The 16,884-nt window shown below is 33.6% G+C and overlaps 1 protein-coding gene across 4 annotated transcripts in view; it reads right to left on the bottom strand.

The window, feature by feature from the left end:
- LOC145266488 (uncharacterized) overlaps positions 1 to 16,884 on the bottom strand; it is a 167,585-nt gene that overhangs the window by 132,347 nt on the left and 18,354 nt on the right. For all 4 annotated transcript variants that reach the window (XM_080122207.1, XM_080122210.1, XM_080122208.1 and 1 more), the window contains exons 2-3: positions 13,586 to 13,803; positions 7,678 to 7,786 (exon numbers count right to left, since the gene is read on the bottom strand). In XM_080122207.1, coding sequence (XP_079978333.1) covers positions 7,678 to 7,786; positions 13,586 to 13,764 — 288 coding nt within the window. In that variant the 5' untranslated portion in view covers positions 13,765 to 13,803. The remainder of the gene's footprint in view (positions 1 to 7,677; positions 7,787 to 13,585; positions 13,804 to 16,884) is intronic.

Genomic DNA, 16,884 nt, shown 5'->3' with positions numbered 1-16,884 from the left:
CATAAAACAAGCACATAAATGTAACTCTGCGATGATGCAACAGGGGCTTGACCGCGGCAGACAAAGCGGAACCGATTAGGTTATAAATTATTTTTTCACCTTGTAAAAGAAAGATAGGCTAGCAGTTGATTTACCAGCTAACATATAGCAACAGTATTTCATATATCGGATAATGGTAGATCTCTAGAGATATAAAATACTGGCAGGTGTGAGAACTTAGTAAAGGGATTCTATTTGTTTTTGCAGCAGACCTGGCAACATCTACGTACTTATTTCATTTTCGGTTACCTAAGAATATCAGGCCAAAGTGTTTCTTGGAATGGTTTCTTAGAGTTATTAAAAGAAAATTATTTTCTTTGGTAGCATTAAATGGGACAATTTATTGTTAGTCTTATTCTACCACAAACTGAAGTCCCTTTTCTAAGTGTCTAGCCATTAATATTCATATTATATTAATATTTTAATATTAATATTAATATTTATCCCACGTTTCCACATATAAGACACTTAATACAGGGATTATCCCGTCCGCTTTCGTCAGGTAATCAAGCCACCCACTTTCTATATATGGTTGATAGCTTATTGAAGAGACCGACCGAAGGAACATCAACAAATTTGACATACGTTTTTAAAATGGTTTGAGTAAAGTTATTTGTTCACTGGAAGCTCAGCTTTATAGGAATTACGGGCCTTCATTATATATTAAATACAACCCCCCACAAAATAGAGCAGAGCTATATTGAAACTTTTTAATATAACTATATTAACACTAACAAAACTATTGATAGACATAAATTACTCAGGAATAACAAACATTTTTATCATACTCTGGTGCGCACGTATGCTGAAATCTCTACGAATTAACGGAACTTGCATCTGACACTCATGCAAGGTACTAACACGCAAGATAATTACCAAGTAATAACATAATATTAAAAAAAAAACAAATAACTACACACTCAGATAAAACATACTTGTCCCTTACTTGCTTTACAAACCATAAAATAAGTAATAATATATATATAATAACTAAATAAGAAAGTTAAATAAAAACTCGAATAAAAGCCATATATTGAATAATATCCAGGTGTAATTAATCTGCTTAACTCAAATGTTTGCCACAGCAAATTACTTCCCTTAGATCTTAATTACAAAAACAATACAGAGGGAAAGAGAATATGCGTACATCCATGTGCATAAATAATTAAATAATTTTAATTACATCTAAGTGAAACACATAATAACATAATTATTACTGATAAATGTTGTGATAATATTTAACGACTAGCAGTACCCGCTAATCGGCGTTGCCCACTGGAAGCGTGCCGCCCACTCGAAAAAAATTATAGTACAGTTGTTATTGTTGCTGTTGCTGCTGCCTAACTCCAACCTCCTAATGTTACGAACGGCTTTTGGAATAGACAACCCAAACTCCTCATGGAAAGAACGGCTATCAGAATGTCAAGAAAGAGTGGAGAGAGGTTGTGTAGTAAGGGTATTGAACAACCGCCAGTCGTAAGAAAATAAAATAAAAAATATCAGCGAGGGGAAAAAGGAAAACATATAGAGGAAATAGGCAGTTCGAAAAAAAAAAAGATCCAGAAGCTGTGATAATGTTGACTGGTTACTTACCGGCCTCCGCGACTTAAAGTTTTATTAAGAAGCAAAAATTTATTTACGAACAAAAACATGGAATCCTATCCTAAGCAAACGAAACGAAACTTCTTTAGTGTATTTATCATTTATTATTATTTTTTTGTATTAATTACTGCATTACTTGGTTTAAATTATTTCACATATTACCGTAACAAAAAAAAAAACCTTTAAAAACCCCCCTAAAAAGAAAACACCTTAAAAACAAATGAAGGTTTTTCGTTTCATTTCAATAATAATTAAAAAAAACAAATAAAAGAAAAAACAGTGAAACTCGTAAGTATGATATTCACTGGGCGACGACGACAGTATAGAAAAAACATCTTGTTCTTTTTCTATTTAAAGCAAATAACTGGACGTGGTAATGAAATGAGGTTAGTTCGTTACAATGTGTCTCTCTTCCTTTCTCTCTCTATCTATTTCTCTCTCTCTCTGCCGTTACGATGTTTCAAATTTTCACTCTCTTTCTCTGTATATCTCTTTCTTTCATTGTCTCTTTTTCTTTGTCTCTCTCTCTTATTTCGGTACAAAGTTCGAATGCAACAAAACAGATCTGTCGCTCTGTCTCTCGATCTGACTCTGTCTCTGTCTATTTCTATCTCTCTCTCTCTAAACAAATTTAGAGAGAAAAAGAGAGATAGAAAGAGAGAGAGAGAGAGAGAGAGAAAGGGAGTCAGAAGCAATATTTTCTTTATTTAATGTCAAACTCTGGCCTCTTGTATCGGTAGACGCCATATTGGATAACGGCTTGCTTGCATGTTAAGTTTATAGAATTAAGCCAACCAGAATAGCAGGAACGTTGTAAGGGATAATTTTTTATATTTCGAATCGACAGACGGAAATTTAGCATTTTTGAGTCAGTTAAGAATGGTGTAACCACAATATCTATACCACGTGTCTAAATCCCTGCGATGTTTATGGGAATCCGCAGGAGGACTTCAGCAATAGAGAGAAAAATAAGGACTACTTCCTCTATTCGTTAATGCGATAATTCTGGTGTAGTTCCTCGGATGGAATTTAGGGTTTTATTTGAACACTTGGATGTGTCAGAAAAGTATTTTTAAAGTTACAGTTGGTTCAGAGGGGGAAAACTGTGACGTTTTTAATGTATATAGGGATAACACGCACATCTCAGAAATAATTTAACAAACATGCAAACTTGTCTGACTGCAAAGCTGCTGTTTCCGGCTTCCAGCAGAAACACACCTCTAACGAATGATTTTACTTATTTCTTATTTTTCCTTTCCCGAAGATGAGGTATACTTCAAATTTGATAACTTTGCATTACAGTTCCATTTTGGTTCGACAGATTATGTTGGTAAATAAATATTTTATATTTGAAAAATATTTAAATCTTTCAATATTATTCTGGTTACCTGCCTCATACCGAACGATGATTTCCTAAAAACTGCATTGTTATACTAATCAATCACAATTCCTCTCATTCAATATTATTTTTTTACTCCAATAGTATTTAAATCAAAACAAATTGTTTTGGGCTTATAAAATAATTCCCGAAGTTATTAACAATGGTTATCCATTCGTGCATTTATTTTCGTGCTAAGCTATTTTTTAAGTCTCGTAAATGAATACAATTTTATTCTTTTGTATAAAGTGATCAATAGGGACTTCCAATTTTAATACCGTCTCTATCAATCGCTCTTAACTATGTCTATATGGGGATTAATTAGATTTCAGGAGCCCAGAAAGTAAGTAAAACAAAAGAGTCGCCTAGGAGTCGACACCGGTTGGTTTTCAACGCACATCATCATCATCATCATAATCATAATAATAATCATAATCATAATAATAATAATAATACTAATAATAATAATACTACTACTACTAATAATAATAACAACAACAACAACAACAACAACAACAACAACAACAATAATAATAATAATAATAATACTAATACTACTACTACTACTACTAATAATAATAATAATAATAACAACAACAAAAACAACAACAACAATAATAATAATAATAATAATAATAATAATAATAATAATAAGCGAATGCAGCAAAAGAATATAAAATAGACACGATCAAGTGGGGAAGGCAATTATGCAAACAATTGCATATTGAACACACAGCAAATGGTACAAACAAAAACCGACACCAATACTGAAAAATGGAAGCCACATAATTATATGGGACATGGATATACAAATCCAAGCAAGAAGACCGGATGTCATTATAGTTAACAAGGAGGAAAAGTCCCGCCAGATTGTAGATTTTGCCGTTCTGGCAGGCCACAAGGAGACTGAAAAGCGGAGCAAATACACAAACCTGGCCAGAGAGCTGAAAAATGAAGAAAGCAAAGATAACACCACTAATAGTTGGAGCACTAGGAACGATACCGAAAAACTTAGAAAAAGAATGGGACATATTGGAATCAGAGGGATGACAGAGAAGATACAACGAATCTCAATAATGAAAACCGCAGAAATATTAAGGAAAACCCTTTAATGTGGAGACCAACACCACACATAAATTACAAACAAACTGGACAAACAAACGGCCACAGATGCAAAGCACAAAGGAACATCATATGAAACCATGAAAACTGAAACTGTATAATTGATAATTACTGCCCCGTCTTTTTATTTGAGTGTCACCAAAAACAGGCACCACATAAAATCATGAGGGTCAAGGAAGATAGAAACACTGAGGAGAGAAAGCACTAGCAAGACCTCCGCAGGCTGAGTGCAAAGAGGTTGGGACCTTGGAGAGGCTTACTGGCACCCAAATTCCAATGAAGACCAATGGTCGTTGCCAACGAGAAATCAATGGTAAGCGGCTGTTACGATAATGCAAATTCTTTTACGGATGTTATTAAAAGATATGGAGAGTACTGGAAATCTGGGGAGACTTTTTGTCACTCAGATTCCATGGAACACCACAAGTTGTTCTCAAAGAGCAATATTTGATGATGGCTGGTGTGACAACCCTGCGTGAGTAAATAATACTACTAATAAGCACACGCCGTTTCTTTATAGATACCAGGTGCATTAAAATTCTAATCGTTGTCGATTCTGTTTTTTTTTGTGGGGTTCTGAAAAGATCCAGATACTTATATAAATAGAATTTTGAATGAATGTTTCTGTTAAGAGTACAACTTTACAATGATACTTGGATTTTTCATTTTAATTTTTAATTCAAGCATTATATAACATAATCTCATAAAATCGACAGCAGATTCTCTACAGTGCAATGTAGCCTATCATGTATTATGAGCTAAGTCACTACATTGAGGTATCTGAATCCTTCCTCCCGGTGTATCACGGTGAGTCCTGGACTTAAACGAATTAGTTGAAAATAGACAATTGAACCGATTTCGACGACAATAAAAGTATATATATATATATATATATATATATATATATATATATATATATATATATATATAAAGTAGTAGATTATTTACTTAACACATAGAAACTAAAAATAATATAATCTAAATAATGGAAATAGAATTATATTTAAATTTAATAATTGCTATTGGTAATAAACTAACACTGAGACATTTCAATAGCACAAAAAAAGAAATCAAGTATTAAGTAATTGTAAAATATTGAGATGAACAGATTATGATGCATTAAAATAGATCAAATTGGAATATAAGTTTTAAGTAGAATAAGCGAAAAAATTTAACCTAGATAGTTATAAAAAGAAATAGGTGAGAACTACAAGTTTTAAATTCAGCATAAGAGATTAATAAAGACAAAAATCAAAATGTAATTAAAAATATAAAGGAATTTCGATAAAATGTTGGCAAAATCGAGTTACACTGTCTCGATATACTGAATGATACGAGAATAGTAAAAATAAAAAATAAATGTAACATGTTTATATTAAGATGAGGCTAGAAATGAAATATTTAACATCTAAATTAATTACATAACTAGTATGAAGTATATTAATTGAAATTATTTAAATAAACATTTTAATTATAGTTTTTCTCAAAGAATGAAATGTAAAAGTGAGAAAGATAAACAAATATATCGTAACGTGTAAATATTAATTCATACGAAATTAATGCAACTTGAAATATGAATAGTTGGCTATATAAATAGAAACTAAAATTTGGAAGGTGTAATTTAGACATTGGGAAATAAATCACTAAAATAAATGCATCAAAAAGGGAAAATAATTATAAACATTAGAAAACCATTAAAAGATTAAAGAAATATAAAAATAGAAAATTGTAGAAATATCATCTAAAAATAAGAAATGTTAACGTGGATTCTTAATCTATTCGAAGGTAGTCGAAAAATGAATAAAGAAATAGAATAACATGATGAGGAACGACGTGAGTCCAACTGTTTGATCCCCTTTAATAGGGATTACACACACACGCACACACACACACACGCACACACACACACACACACATATGACGAATGTATTTTCGTATCAGAAGAGTAGCATTTTTGGAATATTTTAAAATGATTAGTTTAAATTTGTTGAAATGGTTATGAAACTATTGTAACACATAAGGAAATACACCATATGATGTTCATATTTATATTTTTTGTTTTCTTGATTTTGTAATATATATATATATATATATATATATATATATTTAGAGGTACAGAATTTAAATACAGTTTTAAATATAATGGGTGGAAGTCTTTCGAGAGCTCTTTCAGCTATCATCTCATCAGGAGAAAATCGATAGCGTAAAAATAATAATACTATGTCGAAAGTAAAGAGTTCTATGGGGGAACTATTGAATGTGCCAAAAATTACGGGGACACTAAAATAAAGTTTATTAACGTTTAAAAAACTATTAAAATATTGGCACAACGAGGGAAAAAACGGGAGAAAATATTCACAGTTCCTCAAAGAGAAACAATGGGTTAGACGTTTCTTTCTGCCGGCACAAAGAAGGTTTCCGCACCGCAATAGAGACAGACTCCAAAATCTTTAAATAGCTTCTGGAGTCCGCTCTATGTAGCACATCGAACCATTCTATTTTATGTCTATCGGAACAGCACGGGTTGTCAACCAAATGCTGGCCAATAGCAGAGTCTAAGGCTGCAGAAGGAGGGAGACTACCATACCCCATCCTCCCTTGTCTGATCTTCGATGGAACATGCTGGTTTATACGAGTCAAAAGATGCAAGGATGTTCGCCCAACATAACCAACATCGCACTGGCATTTGAATTGATATACAATATTGCTATTTTGGATGTAAGACAAACTATCCTTGCGAAAAGAAGGAAATGCAGGTCTCGTAGTATATACCAAACGCAAGGACACAGAATAAAAGCAGTCATAAATACTTCTGCGAATCTGTTTGGAAAGTCTGTTACTCTTTTCCCCAATCCACGGTAATTTTAAATAAACCGGGCATTTCAAAGGTCCAAACTTTTTAGGGGATTTAAAATCCGCAACCTTTTTGAAAATACAGTCATCAATAAGGTCAACAGGATAACCATTATTGATAAATATTTCCCTGATCTTATCGAGTTCGGCGTCCAATCTGTTAGGCGAACAAATCATGAGGGCTCTATGTACCAAAGTATTAATTAAGCCGACCTTACGTGATTTTGGTACAAAAGACAACCAGTTCACATATAGGCCAGTAAATGTCGGCTTCCTATAAATTGTAGTGAGAAAGCCCCCCCCCCCTGATCGTTCGACAAGAACATCCAAGATGGGAAGTGAGGTGTCCTTCTCACTTTCCATAGTGAACTTCAGAGCCCCATGCAAAGAATTCAACCTATCGAAAATATCGACGCTTCACTTTGCGATGGAAAAACAGCAAAAGTGTTGTCAACATATCTGAAATATGCAGTGAGTTTTGTTATAGATTTAAACAGAACGGATTCATTGTACCCGACGAAAAAAATATATATATATATATGAAATCAAATTCTTCTACTAATCGACTGCGGACAGAGACAAAGGCTACACGCGTGGTATTAAGTGTGTCCAGAGATATTATATACATACCCACACGACTATTATATGTTCACGTTTCATTTTGTTACTGACGCTATACTTACCTGATCTGCATTTCGCATGGCAAAAGACACATTTTCAGAGAGGTTGCCGTTCTGTTTTAATTCACGGATTAGCTTCAGAACTTGATTCTGTTTTGGGGAAGACGGTAAACTGAAAATAAATAGTTAAATAAAAGCAGCGATTGGAGACTCTCAAACACTCTAATACAATAACAATTGTTATGTGTTCGTTTCAATGTCTATGCATATAAATGGGTGAGTAATTCAGTAAATATCCAAGCGAAATCATCGATAATTTATAAAGTAACTGTCCCTTATGACATTGGTCTTTATATTTTTAACAGAAAAACATTTATATCCTAATCCGTTCCGCCGGATACTTAAGACAATTCTTGATGAATATTTTCAGTAAATATACTTTCAATTCGTTCTCTTTCACATTCTTTTACGTTTTCCCGACTAATTAGCCTCTCTGAACACGGACATTTGAAGAGAACGTAGCAGTTAATGTTACTCTCATGCTATTATCTACTGCTTCGCAAAGATTTCAATATTACCTTGAACTTTTGTTCATTATTTTTGAGAAAAAAGTCGATGATACAATTACAATACAGAACGCTACAATTCATATTTATGAATTTAGCATTCGACACAACGAATATGAGTTCGATAAGATGCACGGAAAAAGGTGTTACTTAATTGGGACCTAACGTCAGTATCAATTAAGTAACCTAGTGTGAATTTTGAGAATGGTCATATTGAGTACATGATGACCAGAACTATAAAAACAAAATCGTCCTCAGGGTTGAATGAAAGTGACAAGGTAGGGGTTAAGTTCAAATGCCGTAGACAAAACAGTGGAACGATATAAGCATATGATGTTATGCTTTTGAGCGAGAGAAACTAGGTTTTCAGATCAGTCTCGTTTGGAAAGACATAAAAAAGAGACACAGTCAAAATGAAAAATAATCTAAGGCGAATGTTATCGATTTCTGTCAGTTCGCGTCTCTCAGTTACTCAGTCACTTAAGCTGAAAAGGTAAGTTTAAAAAGTAATAACTAGCTACGATAATATTAGCCCCTTTCTCAAGTCTCCTCAAATAAAAACATTGAAACATTCAGCGAACGTTGCCTTGTATTTTTCAGGCATTAAAAGTTTCATTCCTCTTAGTAAACAGATGAAGCGATTGATTGCCACTAAACGGGACGGCGATGACGAGAAGAAGCGGAAAAGAACGTAAAACCACAACACGTCTAAACACTCCGCGTATAAAAGCGTTTAATTTTCATTACTCATCGGCTGAATTTTTTAGAATAATATCTAAGATGAGAACAGTAGTCGAAATAATCAAAATAATACAATAATAGCCCTTTTCTCTTTAAAATTCCTAAACAAGATTTGTTAAAGTAACTTTATTTTTTCCATTTATAAATATAATTTAGTTATTACTTTTGTTTCGTCTCAAGGTATTCATTTTTTTTTTATTAATATATTGAATTAAATTATTGGAGTATGTTTTTAAATAAACACATCTATTAATTAGCCTTTGGTTTTATTTAAAACTAGTAGAGTTACTAGACGTTGACTGTGAGACCAGTACGTAATTTATTTTTATTAATAATAACTGAATTCTTACTGTTATCCATCCAGGTAAATCGTACTGTAAAAAACAACAAAAGAACTAATTGAACTAAGATTTATTTAATTGATGTGCGGTAACACATCAATTAAAGAAAAGGTAAATCTTCCGACAAAAGACAAAATCAACAAGAAATCAGCGAGTTAAATCTTACTTAAAAAACAAGTTTTCGGACAAAGAGGGGATAAGTTTTACTTAAATGAATTAATTCACTTCCCCGCTCTTATCTTCCCTCTCTCCTTTTTATTCTTTTTTTCTTTATGGCCTAAATTTGTTATTAATGCTCGTAAAGTATTTACTATTTTAGTCACAGAAATATAAACAACATGGCAATATATTTGTGTCTATTAAAATGCTTAAGATTAAAAATAATCTCTATTATCTATCTATATATATATAAAAGTGAACGTGTCCGTGTGTTTGTGTGTCTGTGTGTCTGTCTGGTTGTCTGTATGTCTGTGTACATTTTCCTTCGCAATGACTCTGTTAATTTTCAGTCCACAGACTCGAAATTTGATATACAGGGTACTGAGATTTGGGAAAATCTATGTGATCGGTTTTCGATCAGAAATTTGCCTGTCAAGGGGTCAAAGTTCAACGATTTGACCATTGAGAACTCTACCAAACAACTCCGACAATTTAGGGTTGAAACACTCCAAATTTTAGATATATGTTCCTTGGACATGGATCTAACTTAATAACTTCATTTGAGCTCAAAACAATAAATGTTAAGGGGCCATAATAGGGGTAAGTTAAAAAAAAAATTGACGTTTTTTTTTTGCTCAGCATACACTTCCAAACAGCCGGGCAACGCCGGGCACCCATGCTAGTATATTTATAAAAATGAAAGTGTCTGTCTGTGTATGTATCTGTGTATCTGTGTGTTTGTGTGTGTACATTTCTCTACGCTATGACTCTGTCAATTTTCAGTCTACAGACTCGAAATTTGATATATAGGGTACTGAGATTTTGGAAAATCGATGTGATCGGTTTTCGGCCAGAAATTTGGCAATTACGGGGTCAAAGTTCAACGATTTGACCTTTGAGAACTCTATCAAACTTCTCCGACAATTTTGGGTCTAAACACTTAAAATTTTAGATATAGGTTCCTTGGACATGGATCTAACTTAATAACTTAATTTGAGCCCAAAACAATAAATTTTAAGGGGTCATAATAGGGGTCAAAGTTAAAAAATTGACCACTTTTTTGTTGCTCAACATATATCTCCAAATACCTGGGAAACGCCGGGCACCCATGCTAGTATATATATATATATATATATATATATATATATATATATATATATATATATAAGTGAAAATGTCTGTCTGTCTTTTCTGTCTTGTAGTTAAGGAAGACTATTATACAGAAAGGCATTACTTTACATATTCACACTTTTTAATATATACATATATACATAACCTTATCATTATGTAACAGTACATAGGGCCCGAACAAAGCTGAGCGGAACTGCTAGTATATCTATAAAAGTGAACGTGTGTGTGTGTACATTTTCCTACGCAATAACTCTGTCAATTTTTAGTCCACAGACTCGAAATTTGATATACAGGGTACTGAGATTGTGATCGGTTTTCGGCCAGAAATTTGACTGTTAAGGGGTCAAAGTTCAACGATTTGACCATTGAGAACTTTACCAAACTCCTCCGACAATTTTGGGTCTAAACACTTGAAATTTTAGATATAAGTTCCTTGGACATGGATCTAACTTAATAACTTGAGTTGAGCCCCAAACAAAGTTAAAAAAAATACAGCCGAGCTCTTCCTCTTTGCTTTATATGTTCAATTTGCATACGTTATTATTATTTTTTTTTTACACAGTGATCGCCATTTATAAAGGCCCGGAAGCCACTCAGGGATAAGGGTTATTGCAAGTACAATGCGTTAGTGTGGAGATTTGATTAAGTGTTTAATTAAGGGGGCGGTTCCTTAGGAATTTGTTTACATTGGACTTGAAGACACCCAAGTTGTAGTCCGGAGGGAAGCAGGCAGACGGAACAGAGTTCCACAGGCGTGCAGTTCTAAGAAAGAAGCTTTGTTCATGGAATCCGCGTTTTGATTTAGGCACAGATATAGAGTGGGGGAAATTTTTCACAGTGGATTCAGCTAGACGGGTGTTTTTCGTGAAAGATTGGCGAGGGGGGACCAGAGATTGGAGTTCAGACGAGCACCTGCCATGAAAATAAAGATAAAACAAGGATAGGCTGGCAACGTCTCTTCTGTGGGAGAGAGGTTGCAGGGTAAAGAAAAGGGCATCCCCCACTAATCCACGAAGTCTATTTTGTACTCTGTCAAGGCATGATAGGCTGTTTTTGGCCGCTTCTGCCCAGATATGGCAACAGTATTCCATCTTTGGACGTACTTGGCTTTTATATAGATAGAGAATTGCATCAGTAGTGAGATATCTTCTGGAGCGGTAGAAGGATCCCACCATCTTTCCAGTGACCTTGCCAACAGACTTGATGTACGTGTTCCATTTCAGATCAGGAGTAAAGGTCAAGCCCACAAGTTTGTCAAAACACGGGGCCTCACCCAAACGAGAGCCATCTATCCCAATTGAGGCTAGCTGGGGATCAGAGCGTTGATGATGTAAGGATAGGAGTTTGGTTTTGGATGCATTAAAGGTAACCAACCACATCTTCCCCCACTGAACCACGCGCTCGAGATCAGAGGAGAGAGAATCAGAGAGAACTTTGTCATTTACAGCCTTTGATGTGTTGCCGTAGATGGTCGTGTCATCAGCATAGATGTCAACGAATGATTTAAGTATGTGTTTAGGGAGGTCATTGATGTAGAGCAGGAAGAGAGTTGGGCCCAGGATTGACCCCTGAGGGACTCCAGCATTTATATTGCAGGCTTCCGATTTTTGTCCATCTACCACTACTCTTATGAACCTATCGGAGAGAAATGATTTAATGATTGAGAAAACATTTCCAGTTATACCGTAGCTGGAAATCTTGTGAAGTAGACCCTTATGCCATACCTTGTCGAAGGCCTTTGATATGTCAAGAGCAATTACCCTAGAAAGGAAGCCTTTGTCAAGAGATTCACTAATCCTGTGGGATATAACCGTCAGTACATCTGCGGTAGATCTTGCAGAGCGGAAACCATATTGTGTGTCACTAAGAAGGTTATTCCTGCTGAGGTGGTTGACTATTTCTCTATTTAATATGGATTCCAGCAACTTACTCATAACACTCAGGAGACTTATTGGTCTGTACTGAGAGGGAGATGACTTATCACCTGAATTCTTAAATACAGGGCAAACTGATGAGGTCTTCTAGGGGGTCGGAAAGCACTTCTCCTTAAGGCAGCGCTTAAATAGTTTCGTAAGTATGGGAGCAAGTTCTGGTTGAAGCTTTTTTAACACTATAATTGGGATGCCATCAGGGCCAGTTGCTTTACTGGAATCTAGGTTTGTTATTAGCTTAGTTCCGTTTTTTATTATTCACGTACTAGCGGGGAGTGGCAGCCTTGGCCGATCGATGTTAATTCATACAGATTTCCTATTCATCGTAGCAGAACCAATTCGCTATTAAATATCATATTGTATTTGATTTCAAAAGTTGAAAAAATGACTTGGGTGTCATCAACTAGAATCGAATCCAAAACATATAGCGCTCTAGCCGCGTTACCTACTGTTGAAGTTATCGACAGATAGAAAGATTTTAAATTAAAATACTGCAAGCTATGTATGAATTTGCGCATGTGCAAAACTAATAGAAATATGCCGTCAAGTTGAAATGAAGATTTCGCATTTCAACTTGACGACTCATTTCTGTATTCGTTATTCATCCATCAAAGATTTTACTCATTATAGACCATCCTTAGTGTATGATAACTATTTCCTGTTAATTTCAGTGTTATGTGACCAGTAGTTTAAAGGTTTATCGGTTAAATATTTTCAAACACACGCACATATATGCATCTACTTTTTGTATATAGATAATATTTAAGAGATAGATTATGCCCCCCTATATTTTCTCATAAATTAATTTGCATACGTGATTAAAGAACAGAGCCGCACGTACATTTACTTTTATTATATAGAGGAAATTATGATAAATCGATATTTTGTTTACTATCATTTGCTAAAACAAAGATCTTATAACTGATTCAAAAAACAGGAAATTTAAATTTAAGCCAAATTTAAGTAAATTTCTTTCTATCTTTCAATTATTTCCTTTGATTTTGCTTTGACAATAATCAGTTCATATATTTAATTAAATGTGTTAAAAAATCAAAAAAATAGTTGCATACGATAAAAACATGAGTTCATTATATATATTTACCGGTCAATACTTTTTAACTTCTTGTTGGAGGCTCCTGTGTAACTTTTGAGGAGTTTGACGATGTTATTAACGTTCAACGGTTCGTTGACGACATTTTCCATGCGAGGATGTCCAGGTTGGCAGAGACGCAGATTCAACCAGGACGTGAACCCATTGACCTGTGTTTTAAAAGACGACATTTTCTTTGAGAGCGTTTGGCACGGGTTAAAAGCCAGGAGCTGGAAATAGAGATCAAATAACGTGGGTTATTTAGATATTTTTGACAAAAGAACAGATCGCAGAGAAAACCTAAATATTTTTATCTCAAATAATTATGTTAGTTTTATCAATTGTAAAACAAACAAAACTTTCATATGAAAATGCTTGACTTCTATCGACAAAAATAATAATCAGATTTTAAAAGAAATAATAAACTTATTTCAAATATTGTTTACAATTAAACCAGCTCTTTTCTTATTTTTTTACATTATAGATGCAGTGAACAAAATGTTTCAAATGCGGTGTTTTAACATTTTTTCCAAGCTATAGGTTTATATTAAAATAATAGAAATCCAGAAATTTTCTTATTAAAAAACCCTTCAAAATGACCATCAAAATTATATGTACTTTAACATGACTGTATATAAAATGAAATCAAGCGAGATAAACAATCAGTGATTATTTTCCCTTAGATGCTAAATAATGTTACTCGAACAAAATATTTTATAAGAGTAAGGTTCGAATTCACACATTTACTTTCATCACTTCAAAATTCTATATATATATATATATTTATAAGAATAAAGTGGAAACGATTTGCCCCATAACTTTCGACATAGAATAATAAGTAAACACTTCCTATGCACAACTTTTACACTCATTACTTACAGTTAGTATAAACGTGTTCTTAGCTCACAATAGACACATTTTGTTTCAGTTTAATAATTCTTATTTTTATCCCAGTGGACGTACTCATTCAAATACGTAATCCAACCGAGAGAATAGCAAAGATGCAATTTACTCTTGTTCCGTAACCCTAAATCACCGCTTATTTTTATTAATAGACTAGCATTTCAGCCCTACGTTTCCCGGGTGTTTGGAAGTGTATGTTGAACAACAACAAAAAAAGCGGTAAATTTTTTAACTTTGACCCCTATTATGACCCCCTTAACATTTATTGTTTGGGGCTCAAATCAAGTTATTAAGTTTGATCCATGCCCAAGGAACTTATATATATATAAAATTTCAAGTCTTTAAACACAAAATTGTCGGAGGAGTTTGGTAGAGTTCTCAAAGGTCAAATCGTTGACTTTGACCCCTTAACAGCAAAATTTCTGACCGAAAACGGATTGCACCGATTTTCCCAAATCTCAGTACGCTGTCTGTAGACTGAAAATTGACAGAGTTATTGCGTAGAAAAATGTACACAAGCACACAGACACACAGACAGACACGTTCACTTTTATAGATATAATAGATAGAGTAAACAAAAATATATACGTATACATAAATATATATGGAAACAATTTTGTGTTTACTGTAAACTTTTACGCAAATATTATGCAAGTATAAATCATGTAGAATATCTGCATGAATATAATTACACGTAATAGTTAACTAAAGGTGATCCTCCCATAAGAAAACCGAAAAAAACTAATAGGGAATTAATTAAAATGAATGTTTAAAAGAATATGCAAATTAGTTAGATCTTTTGTTAGTGAATGCAATTCCACAACCCATATATAAAAAATTGCATTTTCTTTTTAAATAAATAGAAAATCTTTTTTTTAATATGAATATCAATACACACAAAAGAAAAACGAATTTATACGTGTACTATCACACAGACACGTTCACTTTTATAGATATATAGATATATAGATTAATTATTTCCGCATGTAGCCGATTTATTATTTGATTTTCCACATGTTATTATTTAATACATACACCATTACGCTTACAGTTTCGTTTAACAAACTTGTTTGATGGAATACCAGGATAAAACGAAACTATCAAATCACACTACTTGTACGCAATTATATTTCGGAATAGAGATTGTAAAAAAAACGAACAACTCACTTTACGCTAATATGGACGGCTTCACTTACCAATAACACGGACATAATATATGGTACTTATACTTTCCGTAATATTTACTTGATTTCCTCATAAAATTAAGCAAAGAATACGACACTTTCTTTACTAATAAACGTAAAATAAACAGCAAATAAGTTTTCAAAACCTTTTTTCCTATTATTTTTAACGGGCTCTGTAGAATACGAATTATGCTATTATTTCAAATCATGATTTTCAAAATACATTCAATTTTGATGATATAATTTGCCTTTTTTTACAAGATACTCACCACTTATCAAGGCCCGGAAGCTACTCGGGGATAAGGGTTATTGCGTGTACAGTACGTTAGTGTTGAGATTTGATAAAGTGTCTTACTTAAGGAGGCGGTTCATCAGGAATTTGTTTATGTTGGACTTGAAGACATCCAGGTTATAGTCAGGTGAGAAACAGGCAAACGAAACAGAGTTTCACAGGCGTGCACTTATAAGAAAGAAGCTTTGTTCATGGAATCTACGTTTTGGTTTTGGCACAAATTAAGAGTGGGGAAAATCTTTGACAGTGGTTTCAGCTAGACGGGTGTTTTTCGTGAAAGATTGGCGAGGGGAGACCAGGGATTGAAGCTCAGACGAGCATTTGCCATGGAAGTAACTGCTTATTAATTTGTTAGATAACCTTACAGAATAGTTACACAACGTCCACCCTCCACGTGCCAATAATGAAAACCTTAATACTTCAGAACGGTACGTATTCACAATTATTTGCTTTAAAATTACAGTATTTTTTTTCTTTTTTTGGGTGGATAACTCCTATTTAAAATTATATACTCGCAAGAACGGTTCTAAAATGTATTTTTAGTCGATAGTTATTTTATAATTTCACAATGTTTATACCTTCCCAAAATTATCCCCTAGTTCGTTGCCCAATTTCCTGGGCACTAACAGAACTTATATATATCTGACGCATATCACATTTTTCTTAATACAATTACCACAGTCTAGAATGATTTTTCCTTCGCGGAAACCATATGGAAAACGAACAACTCATGGTTTCAGTATTGTTTTTTTTTTTGCGTTTGTGTGACGCAGGTAGGGCTGATTCTTTTACCGAAAATTAGTGTACCGCCATTTTCGTTTATAGTAAAAAAACTTTCCACTTTAAACGTTGCCATTACACATACAGGCAAGGGAAGTACTATTTCAGATTTTCAAAATTTATTTTATAGGGGGTAGAGACTCAAAATTTGC

The sequence above is a fragment of the Euprymna scolopes genome, chromosome 41 (genome assembly GCF_053919585.1).
Source record: "Euprymna scolopes isolate OS-2025 chromosome 41, ASM5391958v1, whole genome shotgun sequence".
NCBI lineage: Eukaryota > Metazoa > Mollusca > Cephalopoda > Sepiida > Sepiolidae > Euprymna > Euprymna scolopes.
This window is presented reverse-complemented; position numbering and strand designations above follow the sequence as displayed.